Here is a 15,373-nt window from a genome sequence, read left to right on the forward strand (position 1 = left end):
CGCTTCAAAGACATGTAATGGTTGAGCAAGCAAACACGGAAGAGAAGTAAAAAACAAGTAGGCCACAGCATTTTCGTGGGGAGTCGATAGTGGAGTGAGTAAAATTAATGGGAGAAGGGTAATATTGGGTGGGTTTACGGGAATAGCGAGCGTAGGACTAAAATTGTTGCGAGTTACCGTGCACGAGGAAGGCCTCATCTATATCTCTAGTAACCAACATCGGCTTGCCGATCACCAAAAGGCAGTGTGGTTTCTCAGATAGGTGGTTCGAAAAGGCAAAATCTACTGTCCGTCTACGTCAATCAGCAAAAATTGGGGAGGCAGCAATGGAGTCCAATAATAAGAATGTCTCAAATTTTGCGAAATAGAGCAAAATAATTGAGACTTTAGCTAAATCATTGATCGATTTTTGGGTCTAAACGTATCGAAAGATCTCTTTGGGTTTCCCAAAGGAGTGGTCGTAATTGGCTTCGCAGATGACGTCGGAGTGACACTGGGATTTAAAGGGATTGATATCTTCATAAACGAGAAAATTTGGGAAATTAAATTTTAGTTTGAAAACGTTGGTTTTACGCTCGCAGGGCACAAAACGGAAACAATTCTAATCGCTGAACGAAAGAAGGAAACATTGATAAAAATTGGGATTGATCGAACAAATAATATGTTTCCAACCAGCGTTCAAATAACTAGGAGTGACGAAAAACTAAACTTCGAGCCAAATCCGGAAAATTTAAGAAGAAAGGCATTCAGGGGTCGGCGAAAAAGTTACTCCAAGGCAAAGTGGTTGGCTGCTTATTTCGAGATGCATCTGAGAATTGAAAAATAAAGCAAATAGGAAAATAATTGCAAACATATACCAATTCAATGTATTGTGGATACCATGAACCTACCGTACAATATCAGACAAACTAGCATGTGTGATAGCAGGCATAGTTTCATCGACATCTTAATGGCAATTAGAAGCTATAAGGGAGTGGCAGAAAAGAAGGAACGATCCACTTAAAGGACATTAGATTCACCGAATTATTCCAGATGGATCAAAGTGGATTGAACGACAGCATGGGGAACAGGGCAGATGTGGAAATTGTCTCCGGAACGCTGTTATTACCTGGGAATGTCTTGAACCACATGCTGGCTTTCGAAACAACTAAGATGGCCATGGAAAAATTAATCAAGGCGATAAATAATATTTTGAGGAAGGAGAGACACGTCGAAGTTCGTAACGAAATTTGCAGCCTTTCATCACACCATGTATGGTGACCTTTCTCTTTACGGTAAAGTAGAAAATGCATTAAAAGATAACTCTTTTCTTTGGTAAATTTGTGTTTATTAAAAGGTGGAGAGGGTGATTTTTTCACATACGTGCAAATGCAGTGCGGAAATGCAATGCCCACTTTGGTAGCCATGGTTCAAACTAGGTGAAAGTAGTAATAGTACATACTTTATTTTTAGATGCTACAATCGCAGGTTCTCGCGATTTCGGGCAATTGAAACCATTCATAATTCGTTTTTCATTTTCATTTTTTTTCGGGTCTAGTAGTTGCTAGCGAAAGATCATCGCGGTTTGATATGAAATGATAAGGGAAAACCGTACATGGCCATGACATTAGTAGCTATTTAACATTGGCGAATTTGAAAGCGATTTGAGAGGAATATCTGAAGCTATCTACCCACGCACGGCAGAAAACTGTATTTCTTTAGAGGTAGTGAAGAGTGAACCCGAAAAAAGTTGGGCTCCAAATAGTTTGCATATCAAACTGGGTAACAAAAACATTTTAAAGTTAGGCAATGAAAGCGGTTTGATGTGTCGCACAAGTTGACTGACTCTGTGAAAAGTTTAACTGGTTTTTGGAATGGGAGAGATTGAATTGCAATTGTAATTCTGTATTCATGTACGATTACTACTTGTTTGTGGAATGGAATAAATTCGCTTCCACTTCTGTTTTCGCAAGCCAAAGTTACCTTTTTTCTGCACATTAACTTTTCAGAAACCTAACTCCACCAATATTAAACTCATAGCTGAGTACATGAGGGTACAAACGTATCCTTACATACGGAAAATCCCCATCCATTTATTCAAAGCCTCTTGTAGTTCACATTTCATGCTTTCTGAGCTAATTTTTGCTCCTTGTATAGAGTGGCGTCGACCTCAAAACTGAACGGGTTGAATACCTTGAGTGCCTGTTTTGTGCAAATCGATTAAAACTGAATTCACTCATTCAACAATGAAAGGAGGTTAAGCCTTTTGAATAGCAACATAACGAGGTGTGGTATCTCATGCACGAGTATTCATGTATGGAGGTCATTTCCTGTACATGAACACATCAAATATCTTTCGCTACGATACGCATCAGAAGAATGAGTTATCACTATTCAAATGCAAGTTGTTTTTTTCAAGAGGGACAAAGTGGGCTTATCCTGGAATACTTCATTCAGAGTATAATAAATATTTAAATTTATGTTTATTAGGTAGTACATTATGTTTTTTGTTTATATCTTCAATCGCGAATTCCTAATCTTGATGATCATAATGCGAATAATTTAAGTCAAAATAAGTTATCATACGCAAGCCGAATATGAATCGACTCGTGCTAGCACTTCTAGTAGTCTACCATACTTGGCGCCATTTTCAGGTTGTGGTCATGCCATCTATGGTATACCTCATTTCGGCAGTAATTATTACTAACAACTTTCGAGTGTAATATTATGATTTCTGGTCACACAACATGAAGCTGTTAAAACTTTGATAATCAATAAATTTGAATTGATAGGACTGATTTAATGTATCCTTACTGTTTAGCCTTACTGTTTTCACATTGTAGGCTACTGTTGCTCCCATTAATAATCATTTCACCTGCTCTTAATTTAACATTAACAGCGGTTCATTTTTTTTTTACGAGAGCGTTGCCAAAGTTGGTTTCAAAAGAAGTTAGGTGATAACAGTTTGGGACTGGTAAAGATGATTGGTGATTTCAATATGACCTAAAAATCAGGTTCAATAGAGTGGGGTGGAAGAATCTAATTGAGCACAGCCCAAACAAATCGAAAACCACAAAGTTTTTCGTCCATCCCATCTGAGCTAACGCTATTGATGAGAGGGCAAGTACTGAAGAACTGAAGAATGCCTACTCTTCACTATAAAGAAACTAGGGGCGCTGGTCCCCTCTATAAAGGCCAAAAAATAGCAGGACCGATTGGTATTCCCAAAGAAGTGCTGAAACTTGTATGCAACTATAAGTCGGACTTACTACTCAGTGCATTCAACGTATGTTTGACAACCGCTGGCAGGTTGCGGGGCTTGTGGTGATAAACATGGGCAAAGGCGACCCCGAGGATTCGTCAGCGTACCATCCTCTTCCCAGTATTAGGTTCTTCATTGTCATTTATATTCCTGTAAAATTTTGCACTTTTAGTATGAACTTAGTGGGGAGGTTTCCACATATTATGAGAGCTAGTTGTCATATAGGACATCATCAGGATCCTTTTCAGATTTTTGTTGTGGGTTACTCCTGAAAATGGCCACTTAATTTATGTGAGCTCTTTCTAACCCGTCGACTTTAGCACTTTGTAATGGATGTCAAATCCAATACCTGCTTCTGAATGAACTAATCGAAACGTTATTTTTGGCACTCCTCAAATTACCATATTTATTGAAAAAAATTACCTACGGGGGTCTTGCGTAAGCTGAAGGTGGAACGTGTAAGTAGTTATCAGTGTTTTCTAAAAATAGTGTGTGTGAGAGATGTTCAGACAGACAGGCCTGTCAGGAATTGCTAGATCAGGCGCGACATCGTGTAACATAAACCTTCTAGCGTCTTTAATACGGGCGCAGTTTTATTCGAAGTACATAAGTTTCTTTAAAAAAAAATGTTAAGATCCATGTAATAAATACACAAAAAGTAAAGCAAACTACTATCATTTGAACATTTCGAAGCACCTGGCATGGATGGCATCTACCCAGCGTTGCTAAAGGAGGGTATAGAGCATTTAGAGCAACTTCTAAGAAATATCTTTCGAGAATGTGTTCCTCTGGGCTACGCGCTTTCCTCTTTGCAGAAGGTGAAGGTAGTCTTCATAGTCTGGGAAAGATGACTATTCAAATTCAAAGAACTTCATGCAAATCAGCTTAACATCATTTTCGTTGAAATCTCTGGAGAGACTGTTTGAACGTCACATTCGCGAGAAGACGCTAAGGTCACACCCACTAAATGAAAACCAACAAGATTATCAACGTGGAAAGTCCTGTGAGTCGGCTCTTCATTCTTTGGTTTCAAAGATAGAGTGTGCAATTTTGAAGGATGAGTACACGATGGAGGTGTTCGTGGACATTGAAGGGACTTTTGACTGAGCGCAGTTCCAAAAGCTCTGTGATGCCGCCAGAGTATGGTGTTGCCGAAACGTTAATAAAGTGGATCTACACTATGCTAACGAAGATGGGCGTTCGCTACCAAACAACAGAAGCGACAAAAGGCTCACTACTATGCGAACTGCAAAATCTGCCAACACATGTTTAAGATTATGCGGATGTAGCTGTGCTGGCTGTTGGTCAAGATTTCGGAATGTTGTTGTGTGTTAATTTGATTGACAGTTGGTGCTTTCGGCACAGTGGTATTATTTACAAAAAGGAGGAAACTGAATGGTTTTTTCCTTCCAGAAATGAGGGGTGCAACCCTTCAACTCTCCGGAGAAGTGAAATATCTGGGAGTTAGTCTAGACAAGAAACTTCTTTGGAACAAACATGGAGAGATAAAGATGAAATGAGTTATCTCGACTTATGGGTTGTATCGGCGGACCTTTGCCTGGGGACTTAGATAGAAATGTGGATATATATTGCTATCATTAGGCCGATGTTCGCTTATGCATCCGTAGTGTGGTGGATTAAGGTGAAACAAAAGAGTTTTCACTGTAAACTTGCCACACTGCAAAAAACTGTATGTCTGGGTATCACCGGTGGAATAAGCACGACATCCAGCGCAGCTCTGAATGCATTACTCATTTTGCAGCCCTTGGATTTGTTTATTCAGAGCACTGCAATGAGAGCAGCTCATAGACTAATTCTAATGTCTTCCGATTCTCAGATCCGCATACATCAGTTTGGTAGAAGATATGATGTTATCTTGAAACGAAGAGAAAACTGGGACGAACCAGAGGAATGCATGTCAGGATATACTAATGTCTTCTATACCGATGGCTCAAAAACAGAACAGGGTTCTGGAGCAGGAGTGCACTTCTAGAATAAGAACGAGAAGTGGGCTTTTCCTTTGAGACAATACATGAAGTTGAAGTGTATGCGATCTAAGGGACGGCCACCTGGATGATTGGCGAGCGGTTGAAGGGCAAGCGCAACGTAATCTGTAGCGATAATCAAGCTGCATTGAGGGCGTTGCGTAGTGCTTTGATCACTCAAGAATCGTTCAGAAATGTAGAAACCGATTGAACTCTACATTCAATACGGTGGAAGTATTTTCGGCGCCTGGTCAATGTGGTGTATAGGGAAATGAATTTGTGGCGCGGCAGGATTCGCAGCATTCGAAATTTATTTTGAATGTTGCGAATGCGAACAAATAGATGGCGCGGAACTTTCCACTTTGTAGAGCTCGCCACGGAAGTGGAGGACTAGCGAGGAAAGTGTGCAATGAGTTGGGGGCAGAGAGAACCATATGGAGACGGATCGTTCTCTTCTGCCTCTAACCTTTGGATAGTCGGTTGTCTTGCGGTGCAGTTTTTGATAATTTAAACTCTTTCGTTACAATTAATGGAGTTTTAGTTTGTGCATAGAGAGTATAAACATGTATAAATAATTCTGATCAAGTATTTACGATTGTTTTCGTATCCATTATTTCGGGCGATTTCAAAGCCAGCAATCTGCGCTCAAAGTTAGCTAAAGTCAATACAAAGTTAGCTAAAAATTCGTCAGTTCAATTTCTCCAAGGCCCACACCGGAACCACCAATTGGGATGTCAGCAGCATTGGCTGATACTGCTATCAAAAACTGGGAAGAAGCTTCCCATAATGAGAGGTGGGGAAGCCTCAATACTGCTAGACACACCAAACTTTTCCTGTCAGAAGCAAAGAAACATATTGCAAAATTTATCTGTCCATTCTCCAAGATGATATGTGTCCATCCTGTAATGAGGAAGCAGAATCCACGGAACATTTTCTATGTGAGTGCCCCGGGTATGGACGCATCAGACATCAGATTTTTGGTGCCCCAGCTACAGCAGGTAGCATCACATCCACTAACGGAAATCCTGCGATTCATAAACGAATCCGGGATATTCCATTAGATGGGGGAATCAGGTATAACGAACCACTATGGTCTGAGTGCTCAGAGGCTTTGCCTCTCCCCCGCCGTTGGCAACTATGTAATAGTCACCCATTTGAAACCAATTAAGATAGTTTTTTAGTTAGTCATAAACTTAAGTTAAATCATGTCTAGATGTAAGTCACTATGAGATAATCATCATCAGCGGCGCAACAATCAGTATCCGGTCTAGGCCTACCATAGTAAGGAACTCCACATATCCCGGCTTTGCGGAGAGGACTACCAATTCAATATCCCTAAAAGCTGTTTGTCGTCCTGACCTACACCATTGTTCCATTTCAGGCAGGGTCACCCCCGTCTTCTTTTTCTACCATAACTATTGCCCTTATAGGCTTTCCGGGCTGGATCATCCTCATCCATACGCATCAGGTAGCTCGCCCACTGCAACCTGTTTCAGCATTTGTCGAACGTCTTCAGTTGGCAGGACTTCCAACGCGCCGATATTTTGGTTGTTGACCAATTCATCAAAGTACTCAACCCATCGCTCTAATATGCCGATTCTGTCGGATATCAGATTTCCCTTTTTGTCTCGGGAGGATGAGTATCGAGATGTATAAAACTTCATCCTGCGGACTTGATGACAAAAACTTCCGCGCTAGGTGCGGTTGCTCCTTGTACTTTTCGAGTTCGCAGACCACTTGCTTCCTTTTTCGGCTTCTCCACTTGACGAAGTTCGTAATAGGTCCCCGCGCATACCCGCGTTCTTTAAGAGTGCAGCATTACCCAGTATGTAGCGGTCTTCTTTCCTATTGCTAACTTCCACTCACCGTCGAACCAGCCGTTCCGACTTTTTTCGGGGCTGAGCCCAGTATGCTTGTGATCGTGATATATATGATAACATTCTTCAGATGGCTGTGAAGATTTTTTAATGATGCTTCATCTCCAGGCAACCTGAATGATTGACGAGAGGTTGAGGAGCAGGCGCATCGTAATCTGTAGCTGTATTGATAGCGCTTCAAAAGTCATTTAGGAACACAGAAATCAATTGAACTCTGTTTCCTGATTTAATACGGTGGAACTACTCTGGGTACTCCGTCACGGTAGCGCACAGGGAAATCAAATCTCGGATGCTTTAGCAAAAAAGCGTCCAATTTTTCCCAATCCGGACCGGAACCAGCAATTGGGGTGTCAGTAGCTTTGGCTAATGTTGCAATCAAAAACTGGGAAGAAGCTTCCTATAATAAACGGTGGCGAAGCGTTAATGCTGCTAGACACACCAAGCTTTTCCAGTCAAAATCAAGCAAAAAATTCGGCGAAGTTTATCCTGTCGAAAAGCAGGAAGACTTGCAGAAGTATTGTGGGCATTCTGACAGGCCAGCTCACTAGCTGGGCACATGCTCAGAATAGGAATTCTCCAAAGTGATACGTGTCCATCCTGAAATGAGGAAACGGAATCCACAGAACATTTTCTGTGTGAGTGCTCTGCCTATGGGGGCATCAGACGTCAGATTCTTGGTACTTATGTGCTACAACTTCAAAATCACCCGCAGTAGATGGCACCTTCCCAGCAGTAATCCAAAGAGGCCTAGAAATCTTCTTAGAGTCACTTCTAAGGACGGTTAGGGGCAGTCTAGCCTTGGGATATATACCAAGGGCATGATGGCGGGCAAAAGTGATCTTTATTCTGACAGCGGGTAAAAAGGATCCATTTCTTCCTAAATCTTTCAGACCAATTTGCCTAGCATCATTCGTGCTCAAAACAGTATGCGTATGCGATCAGCAACCTTCTTCTAGAGGAACGTCAGCAAAGGCATCAAAAATGGGCTGATGGAACTGGAGGAGCTGCTGGATCGCATCTCCTTCTACAGGCAAACGTGGAAAGCTGAGAGCATTGCTAGCACCAAACGGACCGCCGCTAGCCCATTGCAAAGCGGAAAGAGGACAACGTGCCTGAAGCAGACTTTATTAAAGTGGTTTCCAGGGCCCAAAACCAGAAGGAGAAGAAGGATAAAAGGAAACAACTGACTACGCCGCCAGAGGCTCGTCTGTCCAAAGATAAAGAGGTTACAAATCAGAAATTAATAGCAGAAGAGACGAGAAAACGAAGAAGGGCTAGACTGTTGACTCTGCTCATTAAGCCGAAATTCGCTACCGGATGAAACCCAAAGACAACGGAGTAGAGGTGTTTTCCATACGGAAAATGAAGGGAGGTGGAGCCCTCGTCGAACTGAGCCCGAAAACGACTAGTAAGAATACGTTCTGCGGTCAAGGGTTTACTCAGGGTGAAGGTTCTTGTTTCTAGTGTAGAGCCTATGTGCTCCCTAAAAATCCGATTCCGATCCGATAACTGCCTTACAGAAAAAGTCAAAGCGGACAAGGCCGTAAAGCGTGGAGATCCAGAGGTAACCAATGCCCGGATGGGTATCATCTTTGTAAATGTAAATGCTCGGCGCGGTAGAAGTCCCCGAGTAATATGCGAAGAAACTCCTCACCAGCGGGTAAACTAAAATTGGATCGGTAGTATACAGGGTATGAATGCTGATAGTGCCCAGCAAACGCTACACGTTTCTGGACTAGGGAAACACGTCCAGTATCTTGAAAGGGACTGGACATAAGGACAACATGTTGGAGATGCAGTCACTAGGTTACCAAGCGAAAACCTACCATGAAAGCGAGAGTTGTGTTCTCTGTAGGGATCGTGGGGCGTTTGGGAAGAGCGTCGGACACACTGTGGGTTCAAGACGGTGTCCAGTCTTTGGGGCGGAATTGAAAAGGGCTACAAATTGACAAGCACGGGAGTGCAATCGCTCACCAGTTGCTAGCGCTGTTAGTTACGGAGGTAAAGGCTGATCAAGTTCTAACCTAGCGAGCAATACCGAGACAAGGACCCGGTTTCATGGTATCTCAACATATCGGGTATCGCTGTCATCTGGGTTCAGAAAGACGTTCGACTTCGTGTTCTTGCCTAAGACCGAGGGAATAGCTTTGCCTGGATTCGGTGTAAAAGGATAACGTTTTTTAGCATTTACCTGACGTCGAATGAGACGATGCCGGATATTCGGTGCAGGCTTGATGCTCTGGACGCCGCTTCGGGCACGGAAGGGCAAATCCCTGTAGACGGTAATTTTAATGCTAGGGCCTTTGGCCAGGCTTCAGAAGGAAATGGATTCTGGAAATGGCGGCGAGAACTGGGCCACCGGATCCACGCCAAAGTTTCGGCACCCAGGCTGCGAGCGAAGCATCCCTAATATCACTTTTGCGTCGGAAACCCTGACATCATCAGTGGACGTGTGGCGAGTTTCGGAAGATTTCTCGGCAAGTCATCACCAGTACGTCAACTTCGAAATGATTTTCGCTAGTTGCCGGCATACACCAGCCGGACGCTCCTCCTATGTGCGGAATATCGCGAGGGTCGGGAAGTTCGTCGAAGGTCTTGGAACAGGCAGAGTCGTCCTGAAGGGCGCTTCCAGCGTTGCAGCTGACACTGTCGTAAGCTCAGTGATGAATCTGATAATGACAACGTGTGAGGCTTCCATGCCCCGGAGCGACCCTAGCCGTGACAATCCTCCAATGTACTGATGGATGGCAGATATTGCCGACTTACGGAGGGACTGTCATAAACTTCGCCGTTTGACACAACGAGGAGGAGAAGGAGGCGTGCGACATAAAGGCAGGGTATAGAACAGCAAAAGGGAAACTCCGCAGCGGGATAAATAAAAGCAAAGCTCGCGGTTGGCAGGACCTGTTTAACGAGGTTAATGAGGACCCCCTGGCTATAAGCTCATCACCAGGAAAATCAGGGCTCTGCGGAAGCCCTGCGTAGTAAGTACCTCGGAAATCCTGCACGGGTTGATGTCAATAGCATGGGAAGTTTTTACCATGAAAAACAAGTAGGCGCCAACTCCTGATGATTTTCCGGTGGAAATTTACAAACTGGTGTTCCGTCAACGGCCAGACTTGCTGCTTGAAGGATTCAACGCTTGCTTCAAGGAGGGCATTTTTCCTTGCCGCTGGAGGGTGCCCGGACTCGCGCTGATCAGCAAGGGAAAAGGAGACCCGGAGCTGCCGTTTGCATACCGACCGCTGTGTATGCTTGACACAGCTGGGAAAGTACTCGTAAAGCTCATCAGGAGTAGACTCGTTGAAGTAATCCGTGCTGCTGTGGACTTAGCTCCAAGGCAGTTCAGGTTCGGATCTGGGAAATCCATGGTAGATGCTGTTATGGAGGTCGTGGATACGGTTCATCGAGCTGAGGCACACAGCGGCCCATCTCGACGATAGTGTTCCTCATAACAGCACTAGAAATGCTTTCAATTCCATAAGATGGAGAACTCATTCCACGTGCCAATCTATCTCTTGCGGACATTGAGGGATTATCTGAAAAACCACTCCCTGCTCTATGAGATGCTCCAGGGGAGGAGGGATCTATCCTAGGGCCGGACCTCTGGAACCCTTCCTATGATGGTCTACTGAGAGTGGATACGCCTGAAGACTGGCGCTTGGTATGGTATGCAGACGACATTGCTGCACTTGTTGCCAGATGCAGTGGTCATCTTGATAAGTAGTCATCTTGACCAGAAAGAGAACCCCGACTATGCGTCTTAAATCGATTGGCGATATAACTATAGAGTCAAAGCTAGTAGTTAAATACCTTGGTTTAATGCTTGACTCGAAGATGAGCTGTTTCAGTAAATCAAAGCCACAGCGGATAGGGCTGCAGCTGGAGCCTCAGTCTTGAATCGGCTATTGGCGAATGTTGGTGCCCTATATTTACTATGAGACGTCTTCTTATGAGAGCAACATAGTCGGTTCTGCTCTATGGCGCGGGGGGATGGGATGGTGACCCTGATAAGCACGTGCATCGTAAGCGCCTTGCTCAAGTGCAGAGACGGGGAGCTTTACGAGTGGTGTGCGGGCATGGAGGTTTTTAGTTTTACCTGCACAGAATTGGGAAGGTGCGATCTCCTCATTATGTGTTCTAGAATGGAGTGGCGGACGATGCTGAACAACACGTGATTTCTCTTGTCAAAGGTGGGACGGAGTTTCGTCAGAAGCTTTATACAGACACCGAGAGCTCTCTGCAGACAACATTGTCAGAGAAATGCTGACGAGCGCTGACAGCTGAAGTCGCATTGCGCATTATGTTCGGACTCTGCTTATTGTGAAGAAGATTGAACTCGACCGGCGGAGGGACCGCCTGGCAAGGGTTCCCTGAACTAACAACAACTCCCTTTCTCCCGTCCCCTCCTGTTGGTGAAGGGGATTCCTTGACTGGAAAATTCCTAAAGCCGGGAGAGTGAGAGGGCTACCCCAAGTAAGGTGTCAAGCGGTTCCAGGCTAATTTTTTGATGGCAGGGAGGTGTTTAGCTGGTGGTCGGACAGCGTACTGTTACGACAGATTACATTCACCTAGCCTACTCCAGAAAAACAAAAAAACCACGCTTACCGGGCAGGATGGTCAACCGAAACTGCTCCGTATCAGTTGACGGATGTACTACGGGATGCCATAGAAACGAAAGAAATATCACTGTTTGCGTTTTTGCATGTCGATAGAGCATTCAATAACACATTTTACACAGAAATACAAGATTCCCTGATCCATAAGTGAGCGGGAAACACCTTGGCTTTCTCAAAATTGTCCACAGGGCGCTTATGTGAAGTATGCTAGTGGACGAATTCCTGGGCGATCTAATAAATACTGGAATACAGATCCACAGTTACGCGGACGACATTGTTTTAATCTGCAGGAGCAAATATGTGATAGAATCCAAACTGGATTAAGGGTTACTACTGCCTGCTGCAGGAAGGTGGGGCAGCGTATCAATGTGAAGTGTCTTAGTGGACGAACTACTGGATGAATTAACAAATACTGGAATACAGGTCCAGGGTGACGCGGATTACATTGTTTTATGTGTAGGGGCAACTATGAGAATACCCTATGTGATAGAATCCAAATTGCATTAAGGGTTACTAGTGACTTCTTCAGGAAGGCTGGGCTGCGTATCAATCCAGTCAAAACCACCATAGTGCCATTCACTAGGAAACGTATTTTGATCACAATCACAATCATAATTTTCATCACCTGAAAGCCATGGAGGTGAAACGAGAAACAGTGGTCAAATATTCGGGAATTACGCAGACCAAAAATTACTCTGGAAGACGCATGTCAGAAACACTTCTCGGAAAGCTGGGGATGGGCTCTGATGACTCGAGGTCCATAGCAGGAAAAAGATGGGGTTGCACCCCGAAGATACTACTTTTGATACACACTGCCATAGTAAGGTCAATGATTACCGACTGGGCAGTAATCTGTGCAGAAAGAACTGAAATCAGCACACAAGCTAGGGAATTGCACAAACTCCAAAGACTAGCTTGTGTGTAGAATACTAGGGCAATAAGGACATACCCAGCGGTATCCCCGGAGGGGATAAACCCCTCTCCATCTGTACATACAGATGCAGGCAAGGAGGTGAGGTGAGTGAGGCGGAGAGCTGCCTAAGGAAGATATATATTCCGAATTATTCATATCATGGGATAACATGACAACAAGGTTTCACTTCAATAAGAAGTTTGAAATACGTTGGAGTAACAAGACAAACTGGGCTTAAACGACCAGCTGATTACTTGGTGCACTGACTAATCCTCTGCCGGGGTCATTGGTACAAGGAAAATGTACTTGGAATGGGTAAGCACATTAGCATATTCCAGGCGGAAATATTAGACAGATGTGCCTCCTTTAACTTAGGAGGAGGTAGAAGGGGCAGAACATTGCTACTCTGGGTGATTATTGGCAAGCGCACAAAGGAGAGTCTAACCCTCTCCAAAAAGAACTTCCGAATCAGAGTGGGAATTCTCACTGGTTACTGCCGACTATACTATGACCTGCAGGTTCTGTTCTGGGTATGTAGAAACCTCTATACACGTTCCGAGATAGTGTCCGGCTCTTGTGCAAAGTAGGTCGAGGCACTTAGAAGAACACTTAATACCAGATGCAAAGCTGAATGATGATGATGATGGAAGTAGAGAATATACTAAAATTCGTAACGGTTAAAGCCAAACTTGAGATACTACAGTTATTAGGTACATTATAACTAGTAAAACGGGCGCAATATTTCTCTAAGAACGCAGTGCGACTTACTCTTAACAGGATAATAATAATAATAATAATAATCTATGGTAGAAGAGAAAGATGTGGCAAACCCTGTCTGAGATGGAACGATGGTGTGATCCAGAACACCATACAGCTTTTAAGGATATGGAATTGGTGGACCTCTGCGCAAAACCGGGATGCCTGGAGTCCTTACTAAGTCAAGCCTAGACTGCATACCGGTTGTTGGGCCGTTGATGATAATATTCTGTTCTCAATTCGAATTGTTAAAATGTGAAGGGCATAATCACACACATAATTAACGCGTAGCATACAAGAGATTATTTTTACACGTCTATAAAAAATTATTTTTCCAAATGTAATTTAATCAAGTAAATAAGTATGTTGCAATAAAATTTATTATTATTTCCTAGTTGTTGTGTGTATGCCGTTATAGTAAAAACAAACAGCTTACACAGATTACGATTTCCACAAATTATTTGTAATCAGCCCCACAGCCATCGACTTATTCATCCGTTCTCCCCACGAGATTATTTAAAGTCTTTAAGAAGTAGCAGAAGTACTTAATCTGTTCCATTTTGTGAGATTCCATTACACCCGACCATGATGAGGATCTTAAAATATCTCAAAATAAACAACGCTGAAAAAAGTTAAATGAAGCAACCAAAGAAAAGCCGCCACTATTGAGAGCTCAAATTGAAATCGAGTAATAGCCGGCAATGTGTCGGATGCGCGAAAAATGCTTGGCGTAAAATGTTGCTATAATATTTAGCAAACCACATCAAAGAAAACAATAAAATTAAAAGATTGGCGCATGTTGTTCCAATTTCTTGCTGCTTCCTAAAGTAAGGCCTCGTGCTCCTAAGCAAAGTGGCGTAAGTTCACTTTGGGCATGGAGGGAAACTTCCATTTAATTCTGTTCGAATTTCTGTGAGAAAATCTGAAGTTGATTATAATTTCCCCCGGATCGGATTACTGAAGGCTACAAAATCGAAACCTCATATCATTATGCTTACAATGCGTGCCGAGAAGCAATTACGGTTAAGTATGTGCTGTAAGGTGGCAGTCATAGTTACCTGCACACAACAGTTTGTGATGGCCACCCACGGAATCTTCCAAGGACACTTAGTTTTTGGCGGTTTAGTAGAGTTTCGCAATTGAGGCACTATCGGGTCCGACTGGCCATCTATTACCTCATCGAATATAACGGACAATTGACTAGTATCTGATTCGGCATTTTGGGTGAGAGGTTTGTAGCTACTCCCGCCGCTTGTTGACCATGCATCCTGACCATAGGGCGACGCTTCTGCTGGTATTATCCTAGGACTTCGAACTTTCAACGGCGAACCACTCACGAGCATAGTGCAGATACCGAGCACGCAATTCAGAACGAATATCACTTTCGATCACTTTCTTCCACCACTTTCTCACTGTCTTACTACCGCAAAAAAATTTACTACAAAACATCCAAATGTTTCTTTTCGTGCGGAAATCAACTCAACGCGCTCGCGGCAGATTGCTTCCCACATCGAGCACCTGCCGTGACCAGTCAGGGGCCAATTAGAATCTAATTTCGCGAATTCCAAGTCATACACGCGACTGACGGCATGTTCGGAAGCTGCCCGCTGGAGCTGTTAACATCATATTATGTTTGGTTTCACGTTCTCGCAAATGGGGATACCCACAAACCACGCACAGTCACCCATTCTGTGCCTATGAGATTGCACTCGTAGATACTTTTCTGCCTTCTACTAGGCGAATTTATGAATGAAAAAGTTCCAATTCAGATCCTCAGTGGAGCTTTAGTTACTGGTTTGAGTATTTGATCAGGGCTTTTAGTGCTGATAAGGTTTAGGATGTAAAGCGATGAATTGCAATTGTAGGTCACAGTAGGGGAGACCAGCAGTTTAAGAATCTTTCACATTTAAGAAAAACATTTCTGTTTCTGAACATATAGTAAAATATGCCGATGTTAGTGTAGCGGGGCGAGGAATTTGTGT

At 43.5% G+C, this 15,373-nt stretch overlaps 1 protein-coding gene across 1 annotated transcript in view; it reads right to left on the reverse strand.

Annotated features, from left to right (window-relative positions):
* The window catches only part of LOC119651601 (protein rhomboid), a 32,989-nt gene extending 17,925 nt beyond the window's left edge, over positions 1-15,064 (reverse strand). The window contains exon 1 of the mRNA XM_038055250.1: positions 14,450-15,064. Within this exon, the coding sequence (XP_037911178.1) occupies positions 14,450-14,734 (285 nt within the window). The 5' untranslated portion in view covers positions 14,735-15,064. The remainder of the gene's footprint in view (positions 1-14,449) is intronic.
* Between the last annotated feature and the right edge of the window lie 309 nt (positions 15,065-15,373).

Source organism: Hermetia illucens, chromosome 3, assembly GCF_905115235.1.
Source record: "Hermetia illucens chromosome 3, iHerIll2.2.curated.20191125, whole genome shotgun sequence".
Taxonomy (NCBI): Eukaryota; Metazoa; Arthropoda; class Insecta; order Diptera; family Stratiomyidae; genus Hermetia; species Hermetia illucens.